The following is a 23410-nucleotide window of genomic DNA, read 5'->3' on the forward strand; positions in this document are numbered from 1 at the left end:
AGACAACCGAGTAATCCTCATGCTCTATGGGTGGGATTTCAAACTGGTGTAGCCACTATGAAAAACAGTGTGAAGGTTTCTCAAAAAATTAAAAAATAGAAGTACTTTCTGAGCCAGGAGTTTCACTCCTGTGTATTTATACTAAGAAATCCAAAACACTAATTTGAAAAGGTAACATGCACTGCTATGTTCATTGCAGCATTATTTACAATAGCCAAGATATGGCTGCAGCCGAGGTGCCCATCAGTAGATGATTGGATAAGGAAGATATGATGTGCCTGACTGGTGATGGCAGAGCGGATAGAGTGTCAACCTGGGACAGTGGTATCCCAGGTTCAAAACCCCGAGGTCATCAGCTTAAGTGTGGGCTCACCAGCTTGAGTGTGGGGTCACCACCTTGAGCATAGGATCATAGACATGATTCTATAGTTGCTGGTTTGAGCCCAGGGTCACTGGCTCGGCTGGAATCCCCAGTCAAGGAATATATGAGTAACAATCAATGAACAACTAAAGTGCCACAATTATGATTTGATGCTTTTCATCTCTCTCCCTTCCTGTCTCTCTCTTTCTTAAAAGAAAAAAAAAAAAGATATGGTACATAGATATACAGTGGAATATTACTCAACCATAAAAAGAAATGAAATTTTAACATTTGTGACAACATGGTTGGACCTGGAGGGTATTACGCTAAGTGAAATAAGTTAGACAGAGAAAGGCAAAATTCATATGATTTTATTTACAGGTCCACCCCAAAAGTTTCCTCCTGTTCTCTATTTGTTACCATTATTAGTGGTAGGAACACTTAACATAAGATCTACACTCTTAGCAAAAATTTAAGAATATACTGCACTATAGTATAGCTTACAGGCACTAACTGCAACTGTTGCTATACAGTAGATCTGTAGGACCTAGTCATCTTGTAAATTGAAACTTTGTATCTTTTAATGTTTGAGATTTTTTTGAATTGTATTCATTCATGGTATATTCAGTATTAATGTGAACACAATTTCTTTGATATATTGTCTTATGATTAAGTACAGCATTATATATTATAAAATTCATAATAACAGTGTAGTTATATTATAATTTATAATTAATTACTTATTAGTAATTATAGTTATTCTTAATAATTAAACTATAATTATATCATTTATACTAGGAAGGACTAGTAAAATTTTGATTGCCTAAAAGTTTCACTGTTAAATTTATTTTTATTTCCTTTAAGAATTCCAACAAGTAAGCATCACTCCACCAAAATTTATTATGAAGCCGAGACCAAAAAGGACTAAACGGCAGGTATGTGTTCACAGGTACAGTCTATATCACGATGCTTTAAAAACACTGGCAAGTGCCAGGCTACTGAGTCGGCATTAAATCTCTGTGAGAGAGTATCGCTTAAGACATTTGTCAGCGTGGTAAACAGTAAGCACGAGGCTCTGTCATGCGCAATGGAGATGGGGCTATATTTTGTCATAGTCTCAAAAAGCACTTAGCCTGACCAGGCAGTGGTGCGGTGGGTGGAGCGTTGGACTGGGATGCGGAGGACCCAGGTTCAAGACCCCGAGGTCGCCAGCTTGAGCAAAAAGCTCACCAGCTTGGACCCAAGGTTGCTGGCTCCAGCAAGGGGTTACTCGGTCTGCTGAAGGCCCACAGTCAAGGCACATATGAGAAAGCAATCAATGAACAACTAAGGTGTCGCAACGAAAAACTGATGATTGGTGCTTCTCATCTTTCTCCGTTCCTGTCTGTCTGTCCCTATCTGTCCCTCTCTCTGACTATCTCTCTGTTCCTGTAAAAAAAAAAAAAGCACTCAAGGTAGGGTGATAATATGGTTATTCATCACAGAGTTGGAATATGGGGCCCCATGGGGCCCCTGCTGTGGCAGCTCAGATTCTTCTAACGTAGGCATCTTACCTTGCCTGGTGTATACCATATCAGAGGATCTACCTGGATGGTGCATATCCTTGTGTTTGTCCTTTTAAAGACATCCCCTTAAGAGTAAGTTCATTAGGTTTTGAACCCATGAATGCTGTTGTCACACTTGTGCTACTTTGGAGACTATAACATAAAATTAGGATGTCTACTTTATGAATGTTCAGGGATCTTGGACTTGGTAATAATAACAATTGTTTGTACAGTGCTTTAATCCACATGAAGTAGGTACTGTGTTCCTCTGACCCAGGAAGAAAATGAAAGCTCTGAAATGGGAAAGTGACTTGTGCAGGATTGTGGAGCTGGTAAATGACTCAGACACAATGAGAACTCTGGCCTTCAGAATTACGCTCTTGTCACCATTGTGGTGTTGGTTGGTGTGAGTGTGTGTGTGTATGGGGGCATAAAAACACAGGATGAAAGAAATTGATCTCCAGTAAGGCCAAGCAGTTGAAGAAAACAGGTATTTTCTTTTTAAAATATGTTAATAAGTATGAAAAAAACATGTTCACAGACAGGTTTCTAATATGAATAATAATGCTAAATTGTATTGAATACTGACCACATGTTTGGCCCTGTTCTAAGAATTTTAATTGTATTTACATATTTAACCCTCGTAGCAATCTTCTGCGGAAAATATTATTATCCCAGTTTTACTGACGAGGACATTGAAGCAGAAGAGACTGAATTAATTTGCCCATGGTTGCTTCGGGTTACCTGTGGTGGGTCCGGGGTTCTGACCTCAGAAGTCTGGCCTCAGAGAAGTGCTTATAGCCACAAAGGTTTAATATTACTGCCTCTCAGAAGGCCTTGGGTTCTATGAATTATTACCATCAGCTTCATATATTTTGTGAATATATATTGGGGCCCAGCTAAATAGATTGAAATAATTGCCATCAGGATTTAATTTGAAACAGGAATTGTTTTCATGAGTTCCTAACTGAGACAATTAGATGATTTTCTGTTGACATAATCTTTGTTGTTTTTAATAGACATAACGTTCAATCATATGCTAAGCAGACAAACTCTTGATTTCCCTTTCTGAGCAACTTGTGGACCCAGGGAGATGAAGAGTTATAAAACTGTGTGGCCAATATTGGCAACTCTCTGACCTTTAGAAAATGTTGAAACTTATAAAAGAGTCTACTGTATTAACTCATAAGGCTAAGGTCTCTTCCACAATTCAAAAAGCAGAAACCAGCATCCTAAAAACATCCATTTTTAAAAGAGACTCTTGTCATTGGATGCAGGTTATGATACTTTTTGGTTTCCAAACCCCAAATTATAGTCTGTTATTCCAATCAATTTGTTATAAGTGATTTTGGGGAAAAAAAACAACACGTTTTTAAATGAGTATGTGCTAGCAATGAAACAAAAGCCAGGCAGCAGAAATTTTTTAGCGTGCTTTAAATGCAGTACTCAGAACACACATTCATTATTGATTTAGGCTTGATTGTATAACTCATCACAAAAATGGCCCATGAGGAGTGAGCAAAAAGATTTTTTTTTTAAAAACCTGTATACTGAAGCATGGCTTAAAGGAAAAAGTTAATTTTGCAGATCTTTTTGAAGACTGTGTTATAGTCTAACTACAGAGAACAAAGGGATGTGACTGAAAGTGGAGAAAATGTGTTGTTGAATAGACCGAGATAGCTGCGCTAGATAACCCGAGGCTGTCTGAGAAGTCTCAAAACTATCCTAACAAAGCTCCCGTGTCATTTAGGGGATCCCCTGTCCCCTACGGGAGGAAGGGGCATGTCTCAATCCCAGATTTGGAGATTAAAGAATAAAAGTACCAATCATCCCACTCCCTGTAGATCTCTCAGAGATTCTCAGGAGCTTAAAAATAGCCTGAGAGTGAAATAAATGTAAGTACAAAATGAAATATATATCCTTTCATCTTTTTATATGTATTTATTTCTGGGAGAAACCCGTAACTGTGCTGCACGTCCTGTTGGGAAGGGATAAAGACTAGGCAGACGGGACACAGAAGTGAGAGAAAGACTTTCATCCTCTACTTTTCTATAATTCTTTAATTTTTTTTTTTAAGCGAGAGTGAGGGACAGAAACAGGAAGGGAGAGAGATGAGAAGCATCAGTTCTTCATAGCAGCTCCTTAGTTGTTCATTGGTTGCTTTCTCATATGTGCCTTGGCCGTGAGGCTCCAGCTGAGCCAGTGACCCCTTACTCAAGCCAGGGACCTTGGGCTCAAGCCAATGACCTTGGGCTTCAAGCCAGTGTTTGGCTCAAGCCAGTGTCCATGGGTCATATCTGTGATCCCAAGGTCAAGCCGGCAACCCCGTGCTCAAGCTGGATGAGCCCAAGCTCCAGCTAACTACCTTGGGGTTTTAAACCTGGGCCCTAAGCATCAGGTTGACGCTCTATTCATTGCACCACTGCCTGGTCAGGCTAATTCTTTAACTTTTGAACTATGTAAATTTACTACATAAAAACTAAGTAAATAGATAAAAAAAATACTACATGAAAAAGGGGAACTTATTTCTCCCACAATTTTTTTTATTTAAAAATTTTCAGCTTTATTGAGGTATAATAGACAAATAAAATTATGAGAAATTTAAGTATACATTGTGAAAGGATTTTCCTCATGGAGTTAATTAACACATTTATCACCTCACATATTTACTGTTTTTTGTTTTTGGTGAGAACATTGAAGCTCTACTTCCTTAGCAAGTTTCAGTTGTACAGTACAGTATTATTAATGTGAACATTCATCAATGGATAATGGATCAAGTCAATGTGGCTCTTATGCGATAGGATATTATTCTGCCTTAAATTCAAAATAGAAACAGAGAATAGAAAAGGGGTTGCCCGGGTCTCCGAGGTGGGGAAATGGGTTTGGTGAAGGGTACAAACTTCCCGCGATAAGATGAATGAGTCTGAGAGTGAAAGTACAGGGATTGTTTGGTTGCTCACCGCCAAGCTCGCGTGGCCTACTTAGGTGCCTACCCTTTGCTGTATTGCAGCTCCGTCGACATCCTCGAAACGTAGAGGAGGAAACCAAATACATTGAGCTCATGATTGTGAACGATCATCTCATGGTAGGATTTGTTGAATATTTTGTTGTTTGAACTTATTTGTACCTTGGGCAAAACTGGTCAGTGCAAGAATATGTTTAGAGAAGAAAGAGGACCATAAAATTGTAACGTGGCCAAGGCGTTTGTGTAAACAGATAAACAAATAAATTGGTTACCCAGCAGCAACCTGCAGGTAGGAAACACACTTAGGTGAAAGTAACTAGCAGAATTTTGTAAAATTCCAAAAATATTTCTGATCCATATTATAATGTCAAGTCTTATATGACTAAATATAGGGGCTAATATCTCCTCTTATTAACATGGCAAGGTATAAAAAAAATAAAAACGTCCACTTTATGTTGAAAAAAGGAGATATCAGTAATGTGACACTTCAGTTTGCAATGTTGAACTTTATCCTAGTACAATAAAAATAAAAATAAACTTTTCTGTTTTCATCTTGATGTGCAGCAAGCCATGTGGAAAAGCTTCTATAGCCAGGGAGTAAAGGTTTTTAGGATAAGAACCTAGCGAAACTTCCTATTTTTGTTGAGTCAGTTATATTTTTTTATATTCAATTCCTGTATATATTGAATTCATAGGCACATTGTAGTCATATGGTTGTAGTCACAGCATGGCAGTGAGTTATAATGCTAATTGTTCTGTGTAACCTTTATCTAAAAATGTATTAACTAAAAGGTATTGACTGAAAGTGTTCAGTGACACGCATTGCTTGATTTTACTTAATTTCAAGTGAAAGTACATTTGGGTTTACTTTGAATGACTTATTTGAGGAAAAATGTCACTTATTGACATATGATTAAATAATATCAATTTTAATGGTTTTTAATGCTAATACAATCAAATTGAGTGCTTCTTTCCTGTTCAGGTTAAGACTAAGTTTTATCTTTCTACCTTTTTGAATTTCATGAATGTTACTACTCCCTGAGATTTTTATAAAACAAGGATAAGTTGCAAAAACATAATTTTTGTATATTTTTGGGGTATCACTCATTTAGATGTCTGTAGACGTCTTTACGCAGATAACACAAATAAAATGAGTCAGCTATCAAACAACAGGGAGGGATGAGGCCTTGGTGAAAAGACAGTCACATGCCTGTCAGCTGGGAGCAGCTGCTCTCAGCAGCTGCCATTATTACGGTGTGAGCATGTTCATTTCAAGTGAAGCCAGAAATCTGGTTTTACACTGTATTTCCTGATCTTTAAAACAGCATTGAGGCCAAACAAAAGATATATGTGATCCTCATGTAGCCTATAAACTATGTGTGTGTGACCCGTAGAGCTTTCTCCTCCTTACTCAGTAAGTCTTACAGAACCGATGAATTTTTATGCTTTCAGCAGTATTCACATTTATTTTTCCTTTCTTGGACACTAGTTATAGTTGTATGTCTTGCAACTCATTGATAACTTTCATATGTCTGAGTCATTTTGAATAACAATCTCGTGAGAGAAATAAACTTGTAAAATGGATGGAATGGGTTTTTTCCCCCTTATCTCACAAGATGAGTAAACCGAGGCCCCTAACTTTTAAGAGCCTTTTCTGAGACTGCACAGCATATAAGGGACTAGATTTTAATTTTTACATATTTTTTTTTACAGAAAACCTTAGAAATCTTTCAATTACAACATATTTTGCCTGCTGAGGTTATTATTTGTTGATGACTTTGAAAGTCCTTCACTTGTTTTTCTTTGCTTTCAGTTTAAAAAACACCGGCTTTCAGTTGTGCATACCAACACTTATGCCAAATCTGTGGTGAACATGGCAGACTTGGTAAGTAGCAACCCAATTCAGAGGAATGCTATCTTTTGATTGCCAGTAGAGCACATAATATGGTTCTTATATTTTCACTGCTTTAAGTTACACTCTAGCCAAGGGGTCTCAGAAGCCCCTGGTAACCTTGCAGTTGACTTTATTGACTTTAATATCTGGCTGGGAAGATAGAAGGAAGTGGCCAAAGTTACCCACAGATTTGTGCCTGATCTTCCTTCCTGTATGTTTCACATTGGAAAAGAAAAGGTTGGGTCATTGGCCTTAGCAGAGATAGTCACCATGCGCTCCCACTAGTGGAAAAGCAGTCTAAGAGTCGCCTTTTTCAAAAGAGTGCCTGATACCATGGGAATGATGCATCTATTTTTTTTTTTTAATTTAGTGAAAGGTTGGGATCCACCTGGCAAGCCTCCTTCTGGGGGATGCTGTGCCCATCTGGGGTCGCTGCTTCATAACCAAGCTCTTTTAGCGCCTGAGGCGAGGCCATGGAGCCATCCTCAGCGCCTGGGGCCAACTCGCTGGAACCATTCGATCCATGGCTGCGGGGGTGGAGGGGGAGAGAAGGAGAAGGGGGAATGGAGTTGCTTCTCCTGTGTGCCCTGACTGGGAATCAGACCCTGGACTTCCACTCGCCGGGCTGATGCTCTACTGCTGAGCCAACCAAGCCAAGGCCGGGAATAATGCATCTAAATAACCCTACTGTGCCTGCTTTCCATATCTTCCCCTGACAAGGCAGCGCCAGTACCTTCTGCACAGATTCAATCAGGATGGTCAGGTTGCACAGAAATTATTTCCTTGGAGAGTCATCATTCCATATTTTGCTCAGGGAACTCAAGATCCATGGATTTGTCTCGGTGCCTGAAGATGGATTTGAGGAGAGCCGTATTGCTGCAAAGACTTGTCAAAATGTCATCTTTTGTTTCTAACTAGTGCTGTTCTTTGGGTGTTACTTGGTAAACAATTGATTCTCTGTCACTCAAGAGAAATGCATGCAAGTTAGAAAAATAATTATCTCCCTTAAAACCAGTGAAGTTTCTTACATTAACTAAAACTCAAGATGTTTTCATAAATGGAAATGTATAGTCCTGTTCATAAAACATTTGATTTTACCACATGTCCGGCTGTTATGTTTATTTTGTTGTATACTAGATATATAAAGACCAACTTAAGACAAGGATAGTATTGGTTGCTATGGAAACCTGGGCGGCTGACAACAAATTTGCCATATCTGAAAACCCACTGATTACTCTACGTGAGTTTATGAAATACAGGAGGGATTTTATCAAAGAGAAAAGTGATGCAGTTCACCTTTTTTCGTACGTAACTTTTGTAATCATTTATTACTTTTTTTGCTTCCATATTGAGTGTCCTATGATTTCTGACTGAGATGTGTGCTTTCTACTGCATAATGCAGGGAAAATACATTTGGAAGAAGTTTTAATGTATAAATTGTTTGAAATTAGCATGAAAATTTAAGAGGTTTGATTTTGAGTTATTTTATTACTGTGTGTAAATTTCTTTTAAACTTTCAAGAGATTTTATCAAAGCATTTACTAAGTAAAAGTACTGTTAATGCTCATAAGAGTATTTTAATTATACTCTGTAAAGTTGCTATCTTTTAAATGCTAATATTTTCTTTGTTTTTGATTTAAGGTGAAAGCTTAGTATTTCTAGAATTTACCTTTTTATTTTTCTCTTGCAGTTTTTTTTAGTAACATGCGTATTTGATATAAAGTTATATATAATAGCATTATATTATAATAGCAGTTTAAAAACATATCATCTGAAGTCAGCTTTTGTTGAAGAAAGTTATAAATGGAAGTAAAAGAGGATATTGGGGGGGTAACATTTTATTTTTATATAATTTCAAACTTACAGAAAAGTTGCGAGGAAACGAGAAGGAAATAACCTGTGCATGTCACATTGATTCACCAGTTATTTACATTTTCTCATTTGTTTTAAGATTTTCTTCCTTTTATTCTTCTTACCCTCTTTTTCTCCTTTTATCTATCTTTTTTTTTTTTTCCTGAACCATTTGAGAGTCACTTGGAGACATTTACTTACTGGGCCTTTACTACTAAATACTTAAGACATTTTCTTATAATAAATTATTCAAACCAGATCACTTCACATTGATACAATACTTTAACCTATAGTCTGCACTCAGATTTTACCAAGTCTCAATGTCTTTACAGCTAATTCTCTCCCTGCCTCAGATCCAGGGTGCAGGGCAGGAACACGCACTGCGTCGATGCGTCTCCAGTCTTCTTTATCTGAAAGATCTCCTCAGCCTTTCTTCATTTTGAACTTAACGTTTTCAAAGAATATAGGCCAGTTTTGTGTTTTTTTACAGAATATCCCTTATTGTGGGACTGTCGATATTTTCTCATTGTGAGATTCACATTATACATTTTTGGCAGAAATACTATAGTAGTGATTTTTTTATCCTTAGAATACATCATATTAATAATCCTTTTTTTAATTTTTATGTTTAAATTTTTAAAAATTATTTGTTTCTTTTTATTGAATTTATTGAGATGACACTGGTTAACATAATTATATAGTTTCAGGCACACAATTCTACAACATATCTCTGCACACTGTTGTGTATACACCAGCCCTAGCAAGTCTCCATCCATTACCATGTATCCCCTCAGACCCCCCTCCGCCTGCCTCCCCCAGTTCTTTTTAATAGACATAGTTCTGTTGACAGATACTTAGTGATTATATGGGGGAAGGTCCCTCAAAAACCTTTTTCTTTGGTTATGTGTATAAACAGTTTTCATATTTCTTTTCCTACTTTAGAAATATATGGTATGCAAATGTTATGTGCCTTGAGAAAATAAACGTGGTGAATGAATAATGAAAGGTGTTATGCTAGTTGAGCTGTGAGCAGTAAGTATTTTTCATTTCCTTTTCTGAAAGGGGAAGTCAGTTTGAAAGCAGCCGGAGCGGGGCCGCTTATATTGGTGGGATCTGCTCGTTGCTGAAAGGAGGAGGCGTGAATGAAGTAGGTGTGAACATCTGTACAGTACAAAGTGGTATGATGGTTGAAAATGTTCTCCTAATACTTAAGAGATAATTTCTCGGTATTCTATAGTCTCCAGATGTTAGTTTGTTTTATTAACAATCAATGTGATTATCAATGACTGGAGGACAGAACAGGGAAATAATAGGAGATAATATCTGATAATTCTGTTCATGGTCTATTTAGATTAATTTCTAGATTTCACCATTTACAGATTATATAGAGAAAATACTGACTTTTACCTTCATGGAAAATAAGGCCCTGTTTATCACTTTGATTGATTTTCCAGAGAATTGGGTAATTCCTTGAATTGGTTGGCTTACTACCAAACAACCCAAACTTTTGGAGGAAAATAGAGACCAGGCCTTTCAAAGGGTTTCTTCTATTCCTAAGACACTAAACCTGATGGAATTATCTAAAAGAAATATATTTGAATCTTTGCGAGGCCATATATTGAAAAAAATATCCTTAGGTCTTCTCAAGTTTCTTTTGGCCAAAGTTCTTCACCACATCCTATTATTCAGCATCTGTTTTCAAAAGCTCATTCTACTTTTATTTGGGGAAATTTCAGGAATACATACAAGTGGACACACAAAGATGAGCAAGTTCCCAATAATATACACATTAATTATTATTTTATTATCTAGAAAACTGGTTTAATTAAATGTAAATATTATGTTCCTCTGAAATGTCACTGGTAAAATTTAGACTCAGATTTAAGTTTCCAGAAAAGTTGAGAGTTTCCTGGCTTCTAGTCTTCTCTGTAAGGCTTAATCAAAAAATGCATTTACTTCTTACTACTCCTTCCCAAATTCTCAGTAATTCAGCACTAGCTATTATACTGTTTAACCTATGCTAAATAAAATGCTTAGAAATTACTTATTTTTCTATATTGTGAATTTTTCTCTGGCCCAACTTAAAACAATGATTTGCACTTACATGTATTTTATTTTGATTTTGTTTTTCAGTTTGGGAAAACTGATTTAATGGCTGTTACACTTGCCCAGTCGTTAGCTCATAATATCGGTATTATCTCAGACAAAAGAAAGTTAGCAAGTGGTAAGTTCAAGTACATGTGTGGTTTAGTTGTATTTAAAATAATTTGTAAAATATTTTGGAGAATGAGATTCTTTAATTCAGTTGCTTAATCGAAATAGTTTGGATGATAATACATAAACAGCCAGGGCACAAAATAATGTTTTCCAAAAGTAATACAAAGTTATATTTATATTACAGATGAAAATATTGCCATGTGTTTTAAACATTTATAGTATGTGATGATAAATTTATATTTGAATTTAACATAAGAAAGGACAATATAAGCTCAGTTAGATAATTTTAATAATTTAATAAAGAATTCTGGGCATATAGGTAGGTTTAAGGCATACTGTTATATTATGGTGTATTTAAAACATCTCTTATTGTGGCCATAGAGAATTTGCCTGTCAAGTCAGATCAGACTTACAGAGTTTGGTAAAATATGGATTTAGTAAAATATGCTAGATTTAGTATCTGTGAAAAATGTATTTTCCCAAGTTACTTCACCAGGAATGGTCAACAGTAGGTATTCTGAGTAAGTTGATTATCACAATACTTATTATTTTAATAACATTGTAAATACGATTGTTTATTTTAGTAGTAAATATTACCATTTGTAGAATACTCATTATATGACGAATAATTGAATGCCAGTGTTATTTACATCTAGATACTCATTTAATCCTCTAGATATTCCTGCAAAATATGTATTATTAGCTCCATTTTATAGGTCAGATGACTAGATCTTAAAAGGTTAATGGAGCAATTTTCAACCTTTTTAATCCCATGGCACACATAAAACTAATTACTAAAATTCTGCAGGATGAAAAAGAAATTTTTTTTGACAGTCTGACTAATAAATAGGTATAAGTTTGATTTATTCACACCAAAAAGCTATTGTTGTGTTGGCTGCTATAATTGTTTTACTGGACAATCTAAGGGAAAAGAGGTCAGCACCCCTGACTGAGGTAGTCAGGTATTGCATGTTTTAAGAATTCTTACAGCACACTGGTTGAAAATGTCTGGGTTCATGTTTCAAGATTTCATAAGGTAATGTTAAATGGCAAGCCCAGGTTATAAAGCTGGGTACTTCTGATTTTGAAGAACTTCTGCTTCACCAATATGCCATACTGCCCACCACCAGCAGCCTCAGTGCAGAGGCTTTTAAAAATGAACAGGAAATTGTAAGAATTCTCATAAAGACCTAAGAAACCAGGATCCTGAGCGGTGTGTCACTATTTCATTGGTATATCATTGTATTTTAAGTGAATTCTTTAAAAATGTAGCCACTTGTTAAAATATCAAAAGATTTAATTTTAATAAAAATTATGTAAGCCTGACAGAGGCAGAGTAGATTTTTGTTGTTATGCATTGCATACAAGGGAAATTAGAAAGCAGGTATTACTTTATTAAAGCTGTACAAGGAATAAAGTTAAGATATACTGTTAAAAATAGGAACTAGTAGAAGGGCACCTCTTTTTCCTTTGCAATAAGGCGTGTGTATTCATTTTCTCTTAGGCGAGTGTAAGTGTGAGGACACATGGTCTGGATGCATAATGGGAGATACCGGGTAAGCCCCTTCTGTTGGAAAGTAACTCACTTCTCCTTTCCCTGTTGTGCTGCTGTCTCCTTTGGAATAGGACACTCAGTAATTTAGTGCATGACACCTCACCACAGGTATTTAAAAGAAAATCAGAAGTTGATTTTCTGACTGGCTTGGCATGTTAACTATTTCCACAAAATACACTGCTCACAAAAATTAGGGCATGTCTCAAAATGAATACGAAGTGATAAAATATCCCCTGGTTTTGTGAGCAGTGTAGTCTCCTCTTGATGAAAACAATTGATGTCAGTTAAGCCAGATGATCCAAGGTATTTTTAACCTTGTATCTAGGCTGGAAATGAGGAACAACTTTGTCCTTGATGGCTTACATTCTAATTCCCACTCCCTTTATCTTCTTCAGTTCTAATTGAAGTGGGTTATAAACTGTACTGTGCTGACTAACAAAACAAGAACAGAGCCCGGATTTGTAGCTTCTCAGACTCCAGCAGCCTCCTACCCTCTGTAGAAGCCTATAGATCCTACAATGACTGATTGCAAGCTACCCGTGGTGCGTCACTGGCCAGGGAGAGGGAAGGGTTGTGCACAGTAGCTCTCCTAAGAAACTTTTTATTTTTATACTGTCCTGCCCTTCACACACTATCAGGCAGCCATCTTATTCTTCCTAAGTAAATTCTACAACCACTCCTTTCATGCCGAGCTTATTACTATCACCTTACTTTCCATTTTTATCATCTTGTATTCTTATTTCAGTAACATTACACTCATCCAGCTTCCAAGTTCCCTCTCTCCCTTCCTGAACTCCACTTTCATCGTAATAGAAAAGGTATAAAGAATGAAAGCTTGAAGGCTTGTAAACTATTACCCACATTTTAGAAATTGAACACTAACTATGTAGTTAACCACTTGTGTGTTCTCTCTTGTTGGCCCCGGCCCCACCCCCAGCCAAGGTAACTACCATCTTTAGTTTGGTTCACATCATTCAGATTTTTTTTTTATGCTTTTACTATATATTTATATGTGTGTGTTTTTGTTGAAGTAATACACAGCATTGCTTTGCATTTCAGTATATATGAAAGGCATCATACTCTGTGTGTTCTTTTATGACTTGTTGTTTTGATCAGCTGTCTTTTTGTGAGATTCATCCATATTAGTAATCGTAGCTCTAGTTCACTGACTGTACATGGCACAATTTCTCCCTTGTCTTTTTAATGCACATTTCACACTCAGAACTTTTGTTGAGTGTCTGTTTTTTAAAGGATAAGGTTCAGATTCCTTCCTCCAATATTTCGATGTCTGTAATCTTTAGTCATCCTCATTTGCAATCTCATTTTCCACTGCTGTTCATGATCAATTTGCTAACCGTAATTATAGCTACATGGGTTTCCAGCTCTTTTGATTTATTAACCATAATCCTATGTGGATTTTCAGTTTCTTAAATATTTGCTCACCATAATTGTGTATGAATTTTCATCCCCTTTTGATTTCTTTAATAGAATCTCTTCATCTAGAATTCTTATTTAGCCACATTTCTAGCCATTTGGGACATATTTTAATCTTTAACTCCTATATTATAATTTAATTCTGTATTTGCTATGCTTCCCTTCACCAGTTAATTATAAACTCTTGAGGATTACATCTTACCCTAATTTATTTTTTTGTCAGATCTTACATCATAACATCTTGTATAGACTTGATTTTTGAGAAATATTTACTAATTATATTTTAATTTTGATCTCCCAAGATATGTGTGGCAGGCAAATAAATGATGGAGGGAATGTACAGTGCGAACATATACTTAAAATATTTTTTAAAATATCTTTTTGAGAAAAGATCAAGACAAATACTCTATGATTTTATTTATATGTGCAATCTCAATAACACAATAAACAAACACAACAGAAACAGACTCACAGTTACAGAGAATGGACTGCTGGTTGCCAGAGGGGAGGAAAATTGGGGGTCTGGGTGAAAAAAGTGAAGGAATTAAGAAATACTAATTGGTAGTTACAGAATGGTCATGAGGTTGTAACTTACAGCATAGGAAATATAATCAATAATATTGTAATAATTATATATGGTGCCAGATGTGTACTTGAAATATTGGGGGGAACACTTTGTAAAGTAGGTGATTGGCTTAACCACCATGCTGTCCACCTGAAACTAATACAAAATAATATTGAATGTAAACTGTGATTGAGAAATAGAAAAAAAATTTTGGCCTTGTTTAGTAGTAAGAGGAAATTATAAAGGTTCTTTTTTTATAGTTGTAGCTTTTCAACAATTAAATGCCATGCTAGGCCCTAGCTGGTTGGCTCAGCGGTAGAGCGTCGGCCTGGCGTGCGGGGGACCCGGGTTCGATTCCTGGCCAGGGCACATAGGAGAGGTGCCCATTTGCTTCTCCACCCCCCCTCCTTCCTCTCTGTCTCTCTCTTCCCCTCCCGCGGCCAGGGCTCCATTGGAGCAAAGATGGCCCGGGCGCTGGGGATGGCTCCTTGGCCTCTGCCCCAGGCGCTGGAGTGGCTCTGGTCGCGGCAGAGCAACGCCCCGGAGGGGCAGAGCATCGCCCCCTGGTGGGCGTGCCGGGTGGATCCCGGTCGGGCGCATGCAGGAGTCTGTCTGACTGTCTCTCCCCGTTTCCAGCTTCAGAAAAATACAAAAAAAAAAAAAAAAAAAAAAAAAAAAGGTAAATGCCATGCTAGAGGTTTTTATCTTTTTAACAATTATTTAGTATCTTGTACCTGATTATTCTGAATAACTGTTAAACACAAAATTTTGTAGACAGTCTGCTTAGCACTAAGCATAATGTGTAGCAATATCAAATGGCAACTCTGAGATGTGTATGGCTCTTTGCCTGGAACTCTTATGTCAAATAGATGCATGTAAGAGAAAAGGCTCATTGCATAACATTGTCTGGTATGACGCAATATATAATTTGATTGTGCCGGTCATCACCTAACTGCACTAATTATGGACATATATTTCCTATGGGTTCATTGTCTTCCATTTTTACATTTTGAAGTTCCTCTCTAATGTTAAATATTGTAAAACATTTTTGAATCGAATGTTTCCCTATTTAAAGCATATTTAAAGCATATATAAAAAATTAAAATATTAAGAATGCATTGAATACAATAGATATGTTACCCTGCAAAAAAAAAAAAAAGGTTTGGGGAGAGATATATCTGCTTTCAGATATTTGAAGGGCCAAGGTGTGGTAGAGAAATCAATCTTATTTGGTAGAGTTAACACAAACTATAACTTTAGGAAGGCAGGTGTGGGTCAGTGAAGGTCAGAGCATGCTATAAATTTCAACTGTTCATATATAAAAAGAGCTTTCCTGAGAGGTCAGAGTTTCCTGTCACCGCCGGAGAGCAGACTGAGCTCCTGACTGTGCAGTGGGCAGGAGGCTGGGCCAGGCTGAGACCCGTGGGGGCCCTCTGTCCGACACTAAGAATTAGAGACTCTCTTCTTTGACAGCAGGAGGGAGACGGGCAGGTTTTGACCAGTAGAATGAGGAGGAAACTTGAAGAAAGCCCTACTTAAATTTCCTAACTCTGGCAGAGATATGCAGGATGGATTGATTAGTGGGTTGGGTGACAAAAAACGTTGGCTGAGGTGTTGAAAAAAGGGAAGCAGAGCTTGAGTCTGGCGCCTTAGATGGCTCGGCTTTCCTGACTCTCTGAACAAACAAGACAACCAAACAGGCAAAAACTAAGACCCAGACAATATCAGGTGGGTACCAGAGGGAAGGGGGTGGGCAGAGGTACAAAAGGGTAGAGGGGTCAAGTATAGGCTAACGGAAAGAGACTCTGGGTGGTGAACACGAATGCAGTATACAGGTGATGTCTTATAGAATTGTACACTTGAAACCTGTATAATTTTATTAACCAATTTTACCCCAATAAATTTAATATAATATTAAAAGGAAAGGAAGTAATATATGAAAGTAATGTATGAAAAAGTTTAAATAGACAATAAAGTCTGTGACTTGCGAGGGAAGTGAAGTGAAGGAATTAAGATAGTTGAGGCAATTTGAACTCAGAACAGCTGTAATTTGAGAGCTTGACATGAAATACTTGAAAAATAAGTTCAGGCAAAATAATCATTGTAAATTCCATTTATTGATGCACAAAACATTAAGCATTATGCTAGCAGGAAGAAGGGATAGAAATGAACATAGTCCTTACAGGGTAGTGGAAGAGATTTTATACTGTATTTTTACTATTATAAACACTCAACATAAAACAAATTTTAAAAAATATAGAAAGTAAAATTTTTACCACTTTTTTCTCACCATTTAGTGATAACCATAGTTATTGTTACCATAAGCAATGTTAAAGTAATGTTTAAATCTAGTAATTTTTTCTCTTTCTATTTTTGTTTTTTTATAAAATTTAGGTCCTGTTGGATATATATATATATATATATATATATATATATATATATATATATATTCATTTTTTACTTAGCATTATATAGTCAGCATTTTTCCAAGTCTTTATTTTGCAATACCATGATGATTAATAACCACATGGTATTCTATTTTATTAAGATATCACAGTTTGGTTAACAGTATGCTTACTGTTGATCATTTAGGTTATTTCCATGTTATTTGCTATTATAAATTGTATCATCATAAGTGTCTGTGTTCAGACATATTTGGACACATAGCTAATTATTTCCTCAAGAAAAATTTCTCAAAGTAGGATGACTAGATGTGAGGACATTTCTCATTTTAAAGATTCTCCACACATATACCAAATAACTCCACAGTCAAGTTTCTTTTTCTGTTGACCCTTTGTGGCTTTATTTGCTATACATTTTTTTTTTTGTATTTTGAAATGATCTGAAACTTGAAAAGTTGCAAGAATATTAACAAAGAATCTTTTTGTCCTTGAATCATAAGCTGCTAACTTGGTAAACTGCCAAACTCCTTAGTGTGCATTTCTGCAAACAAGGACATCCTCCTGTAGAAACACAATACAACCAATAAAATCAGCCGACTCTTAGCTCTCAAACACAGAACAGTGACTCTGTGTTTCAAAAATGACATCTTAGAAAAGGTTCAGAATCAGGCGTCCTGTTTTTATGTCTCTTTAAGCCCCCTTCCATCTAGAACAGTTCCTGTCTTTCTTTGACTTGCATGACCTGGATATATTTGTAGATTACAGGTCAGTTCTTTTGTAGAATGCTTTGCAGTTTGGGTTCAAGCCCTGTTGCAATATTTAGGAAAGACTTACTATGAAATAAATTATTCCTCTATTTGATTGAAATTACAGCTCAGTGTGTGTGTGTGTGTGTGTGTGTGTGTGTGTGTGTGTGTGTGTGTATGTGTTTCCTTTGAATATGTATGCAACTAACGAATAACCCATCCATCATCACCGCTGGTCACCAAATGAAGACTTTAGAAATATACTGATTGAGTAAAACTCTTAGGGATTGAATGCAAATATTGTACATAAGTGGAATTTATTTTTAATTTTTGAGAAAATGTATAATTTTAACAATGTTCAATTTTAAGACTACTGTACAAACAAAGGAGATAAAAATCATACCTAGCTATTAATTTTCTTTTGTCTCATAGCTATTATCTTCCTAAGAAGTTCACCCAGTGTAACATTGAAGAGTATCACGACTTTCTGAATAGTGGAGGTGGTGCCTGCCTTTTCAACAAACCTTCTAAGGTAGTAAGTGTTATCAGAGTCATTGGTTATTCATCTTTCTATAGCAGGGCTCCCCAAACTTTTTACACAGGGGGCCAGTTCACTGTCCCTCAGACCGTTGGAGGGCCGGACTATAAAAAAACTATGAACAAATTCCTATGCACACTGCACATATCTTATTTTAAAGTAAAAAAACAAAACGGGAACAAATACAATATTTAAAATAAAGAATAAGTAAATTTAAATAAACAAACTGACCAGTATTTCAATGGGAACTATGCTCCTCTCACTGACCACCAATGAAAGAGGTGCCCCTTCTGGAAGTGTGGTGGGGGCCGGATAAATGGCCTCAGGGGGCCGTAGTTTGGGGACCCTGGTTCTATAGTATAATAAACACATTTTTTCAGCCATTGGGTTCCATAAAAGAGAGCTTTTCAACTTGCCTTATAGGTATGTGTTCTAGATTTGCAAAGTGTTTGCATTTTCGAAGTCAGCTTCAATCTTGGGCATTTGGGGCTTTTCTGGTGGGAATAGAAAGCAGGTAGAAATGAAAATGTTTGCTTTCTGAAAAATTTTCATTTTCTTTTTATATGACCAAATGAGGCTTCAGGGTCAGCTTACAAAACTGTTTTCATTTTGTCTTTTTCATTTTCTTGATGAGTTCCACATCGCCCCCCTAACCACAACTCATACTGGTAGGAAGGAGGCATATCTACACTTATTACTCCCTACTACTTTCAGAACAAGCAGTATGATTAAAATTGCAAGTACTTCTCAATATGGAAACCAAGTTTGCTTAAAGAAAAGAGAGTCTGTATGTAGACTTTGGCAGAGGCTTTTGCGACTGTGGAAACATCCTTTGCTTTCTGACTGCCTAGCAAGCAGGTCTTTCTCCTGCATATGGAAGAATGCACAGTAAAGCAGAATGCTTTAAACTTGTCATGACACCTGTGATGTGCTTCTGTACACCACGGTGATGTGTAGTATTGCCTTGTAATCGTTTACCTGGTTTCAGTCTCTGTTCACTGCAGTGACATTTAGGAAATATATCACATGGCACTGAGTTGATTTTAACTTCAAAAGTTTCAGAAGTGATAGTTAAATTAAATCCCTGCTGCTATAAATGGAAAACAATTCCAGTCTTTTTACAAAGATAACTGATAATTTATTCTGAACCCAGAGTAAGAGAATAAGAGCATTTTTCATCTGGGTAAGTTTTTGTTTTGACTTTAAAAGCTGTCTCATTCGTTGTGATCCCTTTCAACTGAAACTGACACCTAGAGATGAGTTGATTCATTTGATGGAGAGGAAAGAGTATTTGAAATGAGGCGGGGATTCTTTTTTGTTGTTGCTGCTTTCTTTATTTTGTTTTGCTTTTTCCCTCCAGTTGGTTTTAAGAAAGAGAGAGAGAGAGAGAGAGAGAGAGAGTGTGTGTGTGTGTGTGTCTGTGTGTTGATAGGTGTATGTATTCACTTCCATTCTGTAATAGGTAGGCTTTGATTAACTCTTGAATGAATATTCTATATTCAAGGCATTGCAACTGTATATATTAATTTTTTCTATAATCATAAGATAAATTATACTCAAAAGATAATATGAATAGAGAGTTAAAAATTAAAGTCTTAAAATATACTCTAGTATAGGCCAAAACTTCTTTTGTCTCTGGGACAAATTATCATTGCTGTTCTTTGCAGAGCTATTATTAAAAGGAGCTGTATTTTGTATTAAGTACATCAGTGAATTTGTTATTTTGTGATGTTTTCTTCAATATCAATGCAATAAATCTCTGTTGCACAAGAAAGGAAATACAATTAATAAAGGGCTTTTTACAGGTAATTCAGTTTGATCCTCGTAACAGTTTGTGATATGGGGGCAGCTGGTATTATTCCTGTTTCACATACTAAAACTCTTGGGCTCTGAGGCGGCAAGCCATTTGCCCAGGATAAGTAGCTGAGTTGAGATTTGAATCCAGACTTTTTCACTCTTAATCCCTTGCTTCCTGCTGGAAGGGAATGAAATTTCAAGAGTCAGTCTGGCTTAATTTTAGTCAATGGTTAGAATTTTTATTTTGATGGCATTTATAAGACTCTACTTGATATGTAGGTTATAGATGTAAATATAATTAAATCTGACATGGAAACATTGTTAGACACCCCTGTTCTAAAGTTATAGAAAATCGTGCTTTTTGTTTAGGAAAATAAAAATATGTTTTGGAATAACTGGCAGCTATTCCAGAAGTATAAATGTGGCACTTAGGGTCTCTGTGTAAGTGCTTTGATATTGATTTGTCTGCATTTTAATTCCCTTTTGGTTTTCACCCCCCCAGCTTCTCGATCCTCCCGAGTGTGGTAATGGCTTCATTGAAACTGGAGAGGAGTGTGACTGTGGCACCCCGGCAGTAAGTCTCTGAGTGTTTTGATGGTCGTTTTTTTAGGTTATTCAGGGTCATTCCAGGTTCACACACTGAGACAGAGCAGGGGTTATGCCTGGGAATTGTATAAGATTTGTGGAAGAAAGATTATTAATGTGAGGTTGTACATTTATTATAGAAAATACCCTGGTACTTCTAGGAAAATTACACCATTTTCTGATGTTATGCAAATGTTTATTTTTCTTAGGAATGTATCCTTGAGGGAGCAGAGTGTTGTAAGAAATGCACCTTGACCCAGGACTCTCAGTGCAGTGATGGCCTTTGCTGTAAAAAGTGCAAGGTAAATAAACGTGGATTCCTAACCAGCTGACAGAAAGAGGACATACTTATTAAATTGAAAGGCTAGGTAAAATATAATCTAATAACAACAGCAGTATTTAATTTCTATGTTAAGTGACTAAGTGCCAGGTGCTTTAAGAATCCTCACAAAATCTTGTGAGGTGTGGTAACTATTTTTGTTTCCATTTAACAGATGAGAACATTGAGGCCTGTAGTAGTTAAATAGTTTGGCCAGGGTCTTACACCAAGTAAGTCAGGGAAATTTCCAGAGATGGTCCTCTCCCTACTACCTCCCTGAGGAGCAGCGCATTAAATGAAACCAGGTGTTTAATCTTTGAGTGATGTTTTTTCCTTTTTTATAAAGCCAAGCGGATATTCAGTAGACCTTTCTTTTCTTGCTGCTCAGCTGGATATATCTCCTGCATTAGCTGTTGAGGGAGTCAAAGGAATGCTTTTAGACCTGATAACATCTTACATGTGTTGTGCAAGAGTTTAAAATGCACTTTTAAATACATTACCCATTTTCATCTTCCTAATAGCATCCTCACACCTGTCTCCAAATAGTTAAGCCTTTCCATCAAGACTAACAGTGTTTTGAGGCTTACTTTTTCCAAAGAAATCTATTTCTTTTTTCTCTTCTCATATAAAATCTGGTACAATATTGTACATTTTTCTGAGGTTGAATATCTGTCTTTTAGTCTGTACATTTTATGCAGGCAGAGCCAGGGACTTACACTCTGATCTGTACAGGTTCTCTGTCCATCTTTGTTTAATGGATGAATAAGTATGCACAGAAGTCTCTTCCTGCTAATTTGCTGATTAGTCTAATTAGAGTTAAAGGAGGGTGGAATATGAATCTAGTATCTACTGAGCACCAGAAATAGTGCTGAGGACTTTTCGTGTAGATCATCTTTTATCTGGATTTCTCAACCCTGGAGCTGTTGACATTTTTGGTGGGTTAATTCTTTGTTGTGCGGGTGTGTCTTACTTATTGTAGAATATTTAGCAGTGTCCTTGATTTCCGCTTACAGATGCAAGCACAATCCCTCCCAGTTGTATCAGCCAAAAATATCTCCAGACATTGCCAAATGTCCCTTTGCGGGCACATTTCCTCCTGATTGAGACCGCTGTCTTCGTTAATGCTCACACAGCCATGTTTTTCTGAAGGGCATTATTCAGATGTTTTCACCAGAGCAGTCCCAGTCTCAGGGAAGTGACTAAGCCGCAGAGGCTCATTCAGCCAGGAGGGGTGAACGTGCAGTTACACCCCAGGTCCGGGAGTGCAGTTACACCCCGGGTCCAGGAGGGGTGAACGTGGTTAAGCCCCGGTCCGGGACGGGGTGAACGTGCAGTTACACCCAGGTCCGGGAGTGCAGTTACGCCCCGGTCCGGGACGGGGTGAACGTGCAGTTACACCCAGGTCCGGGAGTGCAGTTACACCCGGGTCCAGGAGGGGGTGAACGTGGTTAAGCCCCGGTCCGGGACGGAGTGAACGTGCAGTTACGCCCCGGGTCCGGGAGGGGTGAACGTGGTTAAGCCCCGGTCCGGGACTGAGTGAACGTGCAGTTACGCCCCGGGTCCGGGAGGGGGTGAACGTGCAGTTATACCCCGGGTCCAGGAGTGCAGTTACGCCCGGGTCCAGGAGGGGATGAACGTGCAGTTACACCCCGGGTCCGGGACTGCAGTTACACCCCAGGTCCGGGAGTGCAGTTACACCCCAGGTCCAGGAGGGGGTGAACGTGCAGTTACTCCCTGGGTCCAGGAGGGGGTGAATGTGCAGTTACGCCCCGGGTCCGGGAGGGGGTGAACGTGCAGTTACACCCCAGGTCCGGGAGTGCAGTTACACCCTGGGCCCAGGAGGGGGTGAACGTGCAGTTACACCCCGGGTCCAGGAGGGGTGAACGTGCAGTTACACCCCGGGTCCGGGAGTGCAGTTACGCCCCGGGTCCAGGAGGGGGTGAATGTGCAGTTACACCCGGGGCCCAGGAGGGGGTGAACGTGCAGTTACACCCCAGGTCCGGGAGTGCAGTTACACCCTGGGCCCAGGAGGGGGTGAACGTGCAGTTACACCCCGGGTCCAGGAGGGGTGAACGTGCAGTTACACCCCGGGTCCGGGAGTGCAGTTACGCCCCGGGTCCAGGAGGGGGTGAATGTGCAGTTACACCCGGGGCCCAGGAGGGGGTGAACGTGCAGTTACACCCCGGGTCCAGGAGGGGTGAACGTGCAGTTACACCCCGGGTCCGGGAGGGGGTGAACGTGCAGTTACACCCCAGGTCCGGGAGTGCAGTTACACCCTGGGCCCAGGAGGGGGTGAATGTGCAGTTACACCCCGGGTCCGGGACTGCAGTTACGCCCCGGGTCCAGGAGGGGGTGAATGTGCAGTTACGCCCCGGGTCCAGGAGGGGGTGAACGTGCAGTTACACCCCGGGTCCAGGAGTGCAGTTACGCCCCGGGTCCAGGAGGGGGTGAATGTGCAGTTGCACCCGGGTCCAGGAGGGGGTGAACGTGCAGTTACACCCCGGGCCTAGGAGGGGATGAACGTGCAGTTACACCCCAGGTCCGGGAGTGCAGTTACGCCCCGGGTCCAGGAGGGGGTGAATGTGCAGTTGCACCCGGGTCCAGGAGGGGGTGAATGTGCAGTTACGCCCCGGGTCC

The 23410-nt window shown here is 38.4% G+C and overlaps 1 protein-coding gene across 11 annotated transcripts in view; it reads left to right on the forward strand.

The window, feature by feature from the left end:
• Nucleotides 1-23410, forward strand: part of ADAM22 (ADAM metallopeptidase domain 22) — a 262410-nt gene that overhangs the window by 186859 nt on the left and 52141 nt on the right. For all 11 annotated transcript variants that reach the window (XM_066354308.1, XM_066354297.1, XM_066354298.1 and 8 more), the window contains exons 8-17: nt 1226-1296; nt 4916-4990; nt 6684-6755; nt 7902-8068; nt 9678-9762; nt 10749-10839; nt 12337-12388; nt 17967-18066; nt 20372-20443; nt 20664-20756. In XM_066354308.1, the coding sequence (XP_066210405.1) occupies nt 1226-1296; nt 4916-4990; nt 6684-6755; nt 7902-8068; nt 9678-9762; nt 10749-10839; nt 12337-12388; nt 17967-18066; nt 20372-20443; nt 20664-20756 (878 nt within the window). The remainder of the gene's footprint in view (nt 1-1225; nt 1297-4915; nt 4991-6683; nt 6756-7901; nt 8069-9677; nt 9763-10748; nt 10840-12336; nt 12389-17966; nt 18067-20371; nt 20444-20663; nt 20757-23410) is intronic.

This window comes from Saccopteryx leptura, chromosome 12 (genome assembly GCF_036850995.1).
Source record: "Saccopteryx leptura isolate mSacLep1 chromosome 12, mSacLep1_pri_phased_curated, whole genome shotgun sequence".
Taxonomy (NCBI): Eukaryota; Metazoa; Chordata; class Mammalia; order Chiroptera; family Emballonuridae; genus Saccopteryx; species Saccopteryx leptura.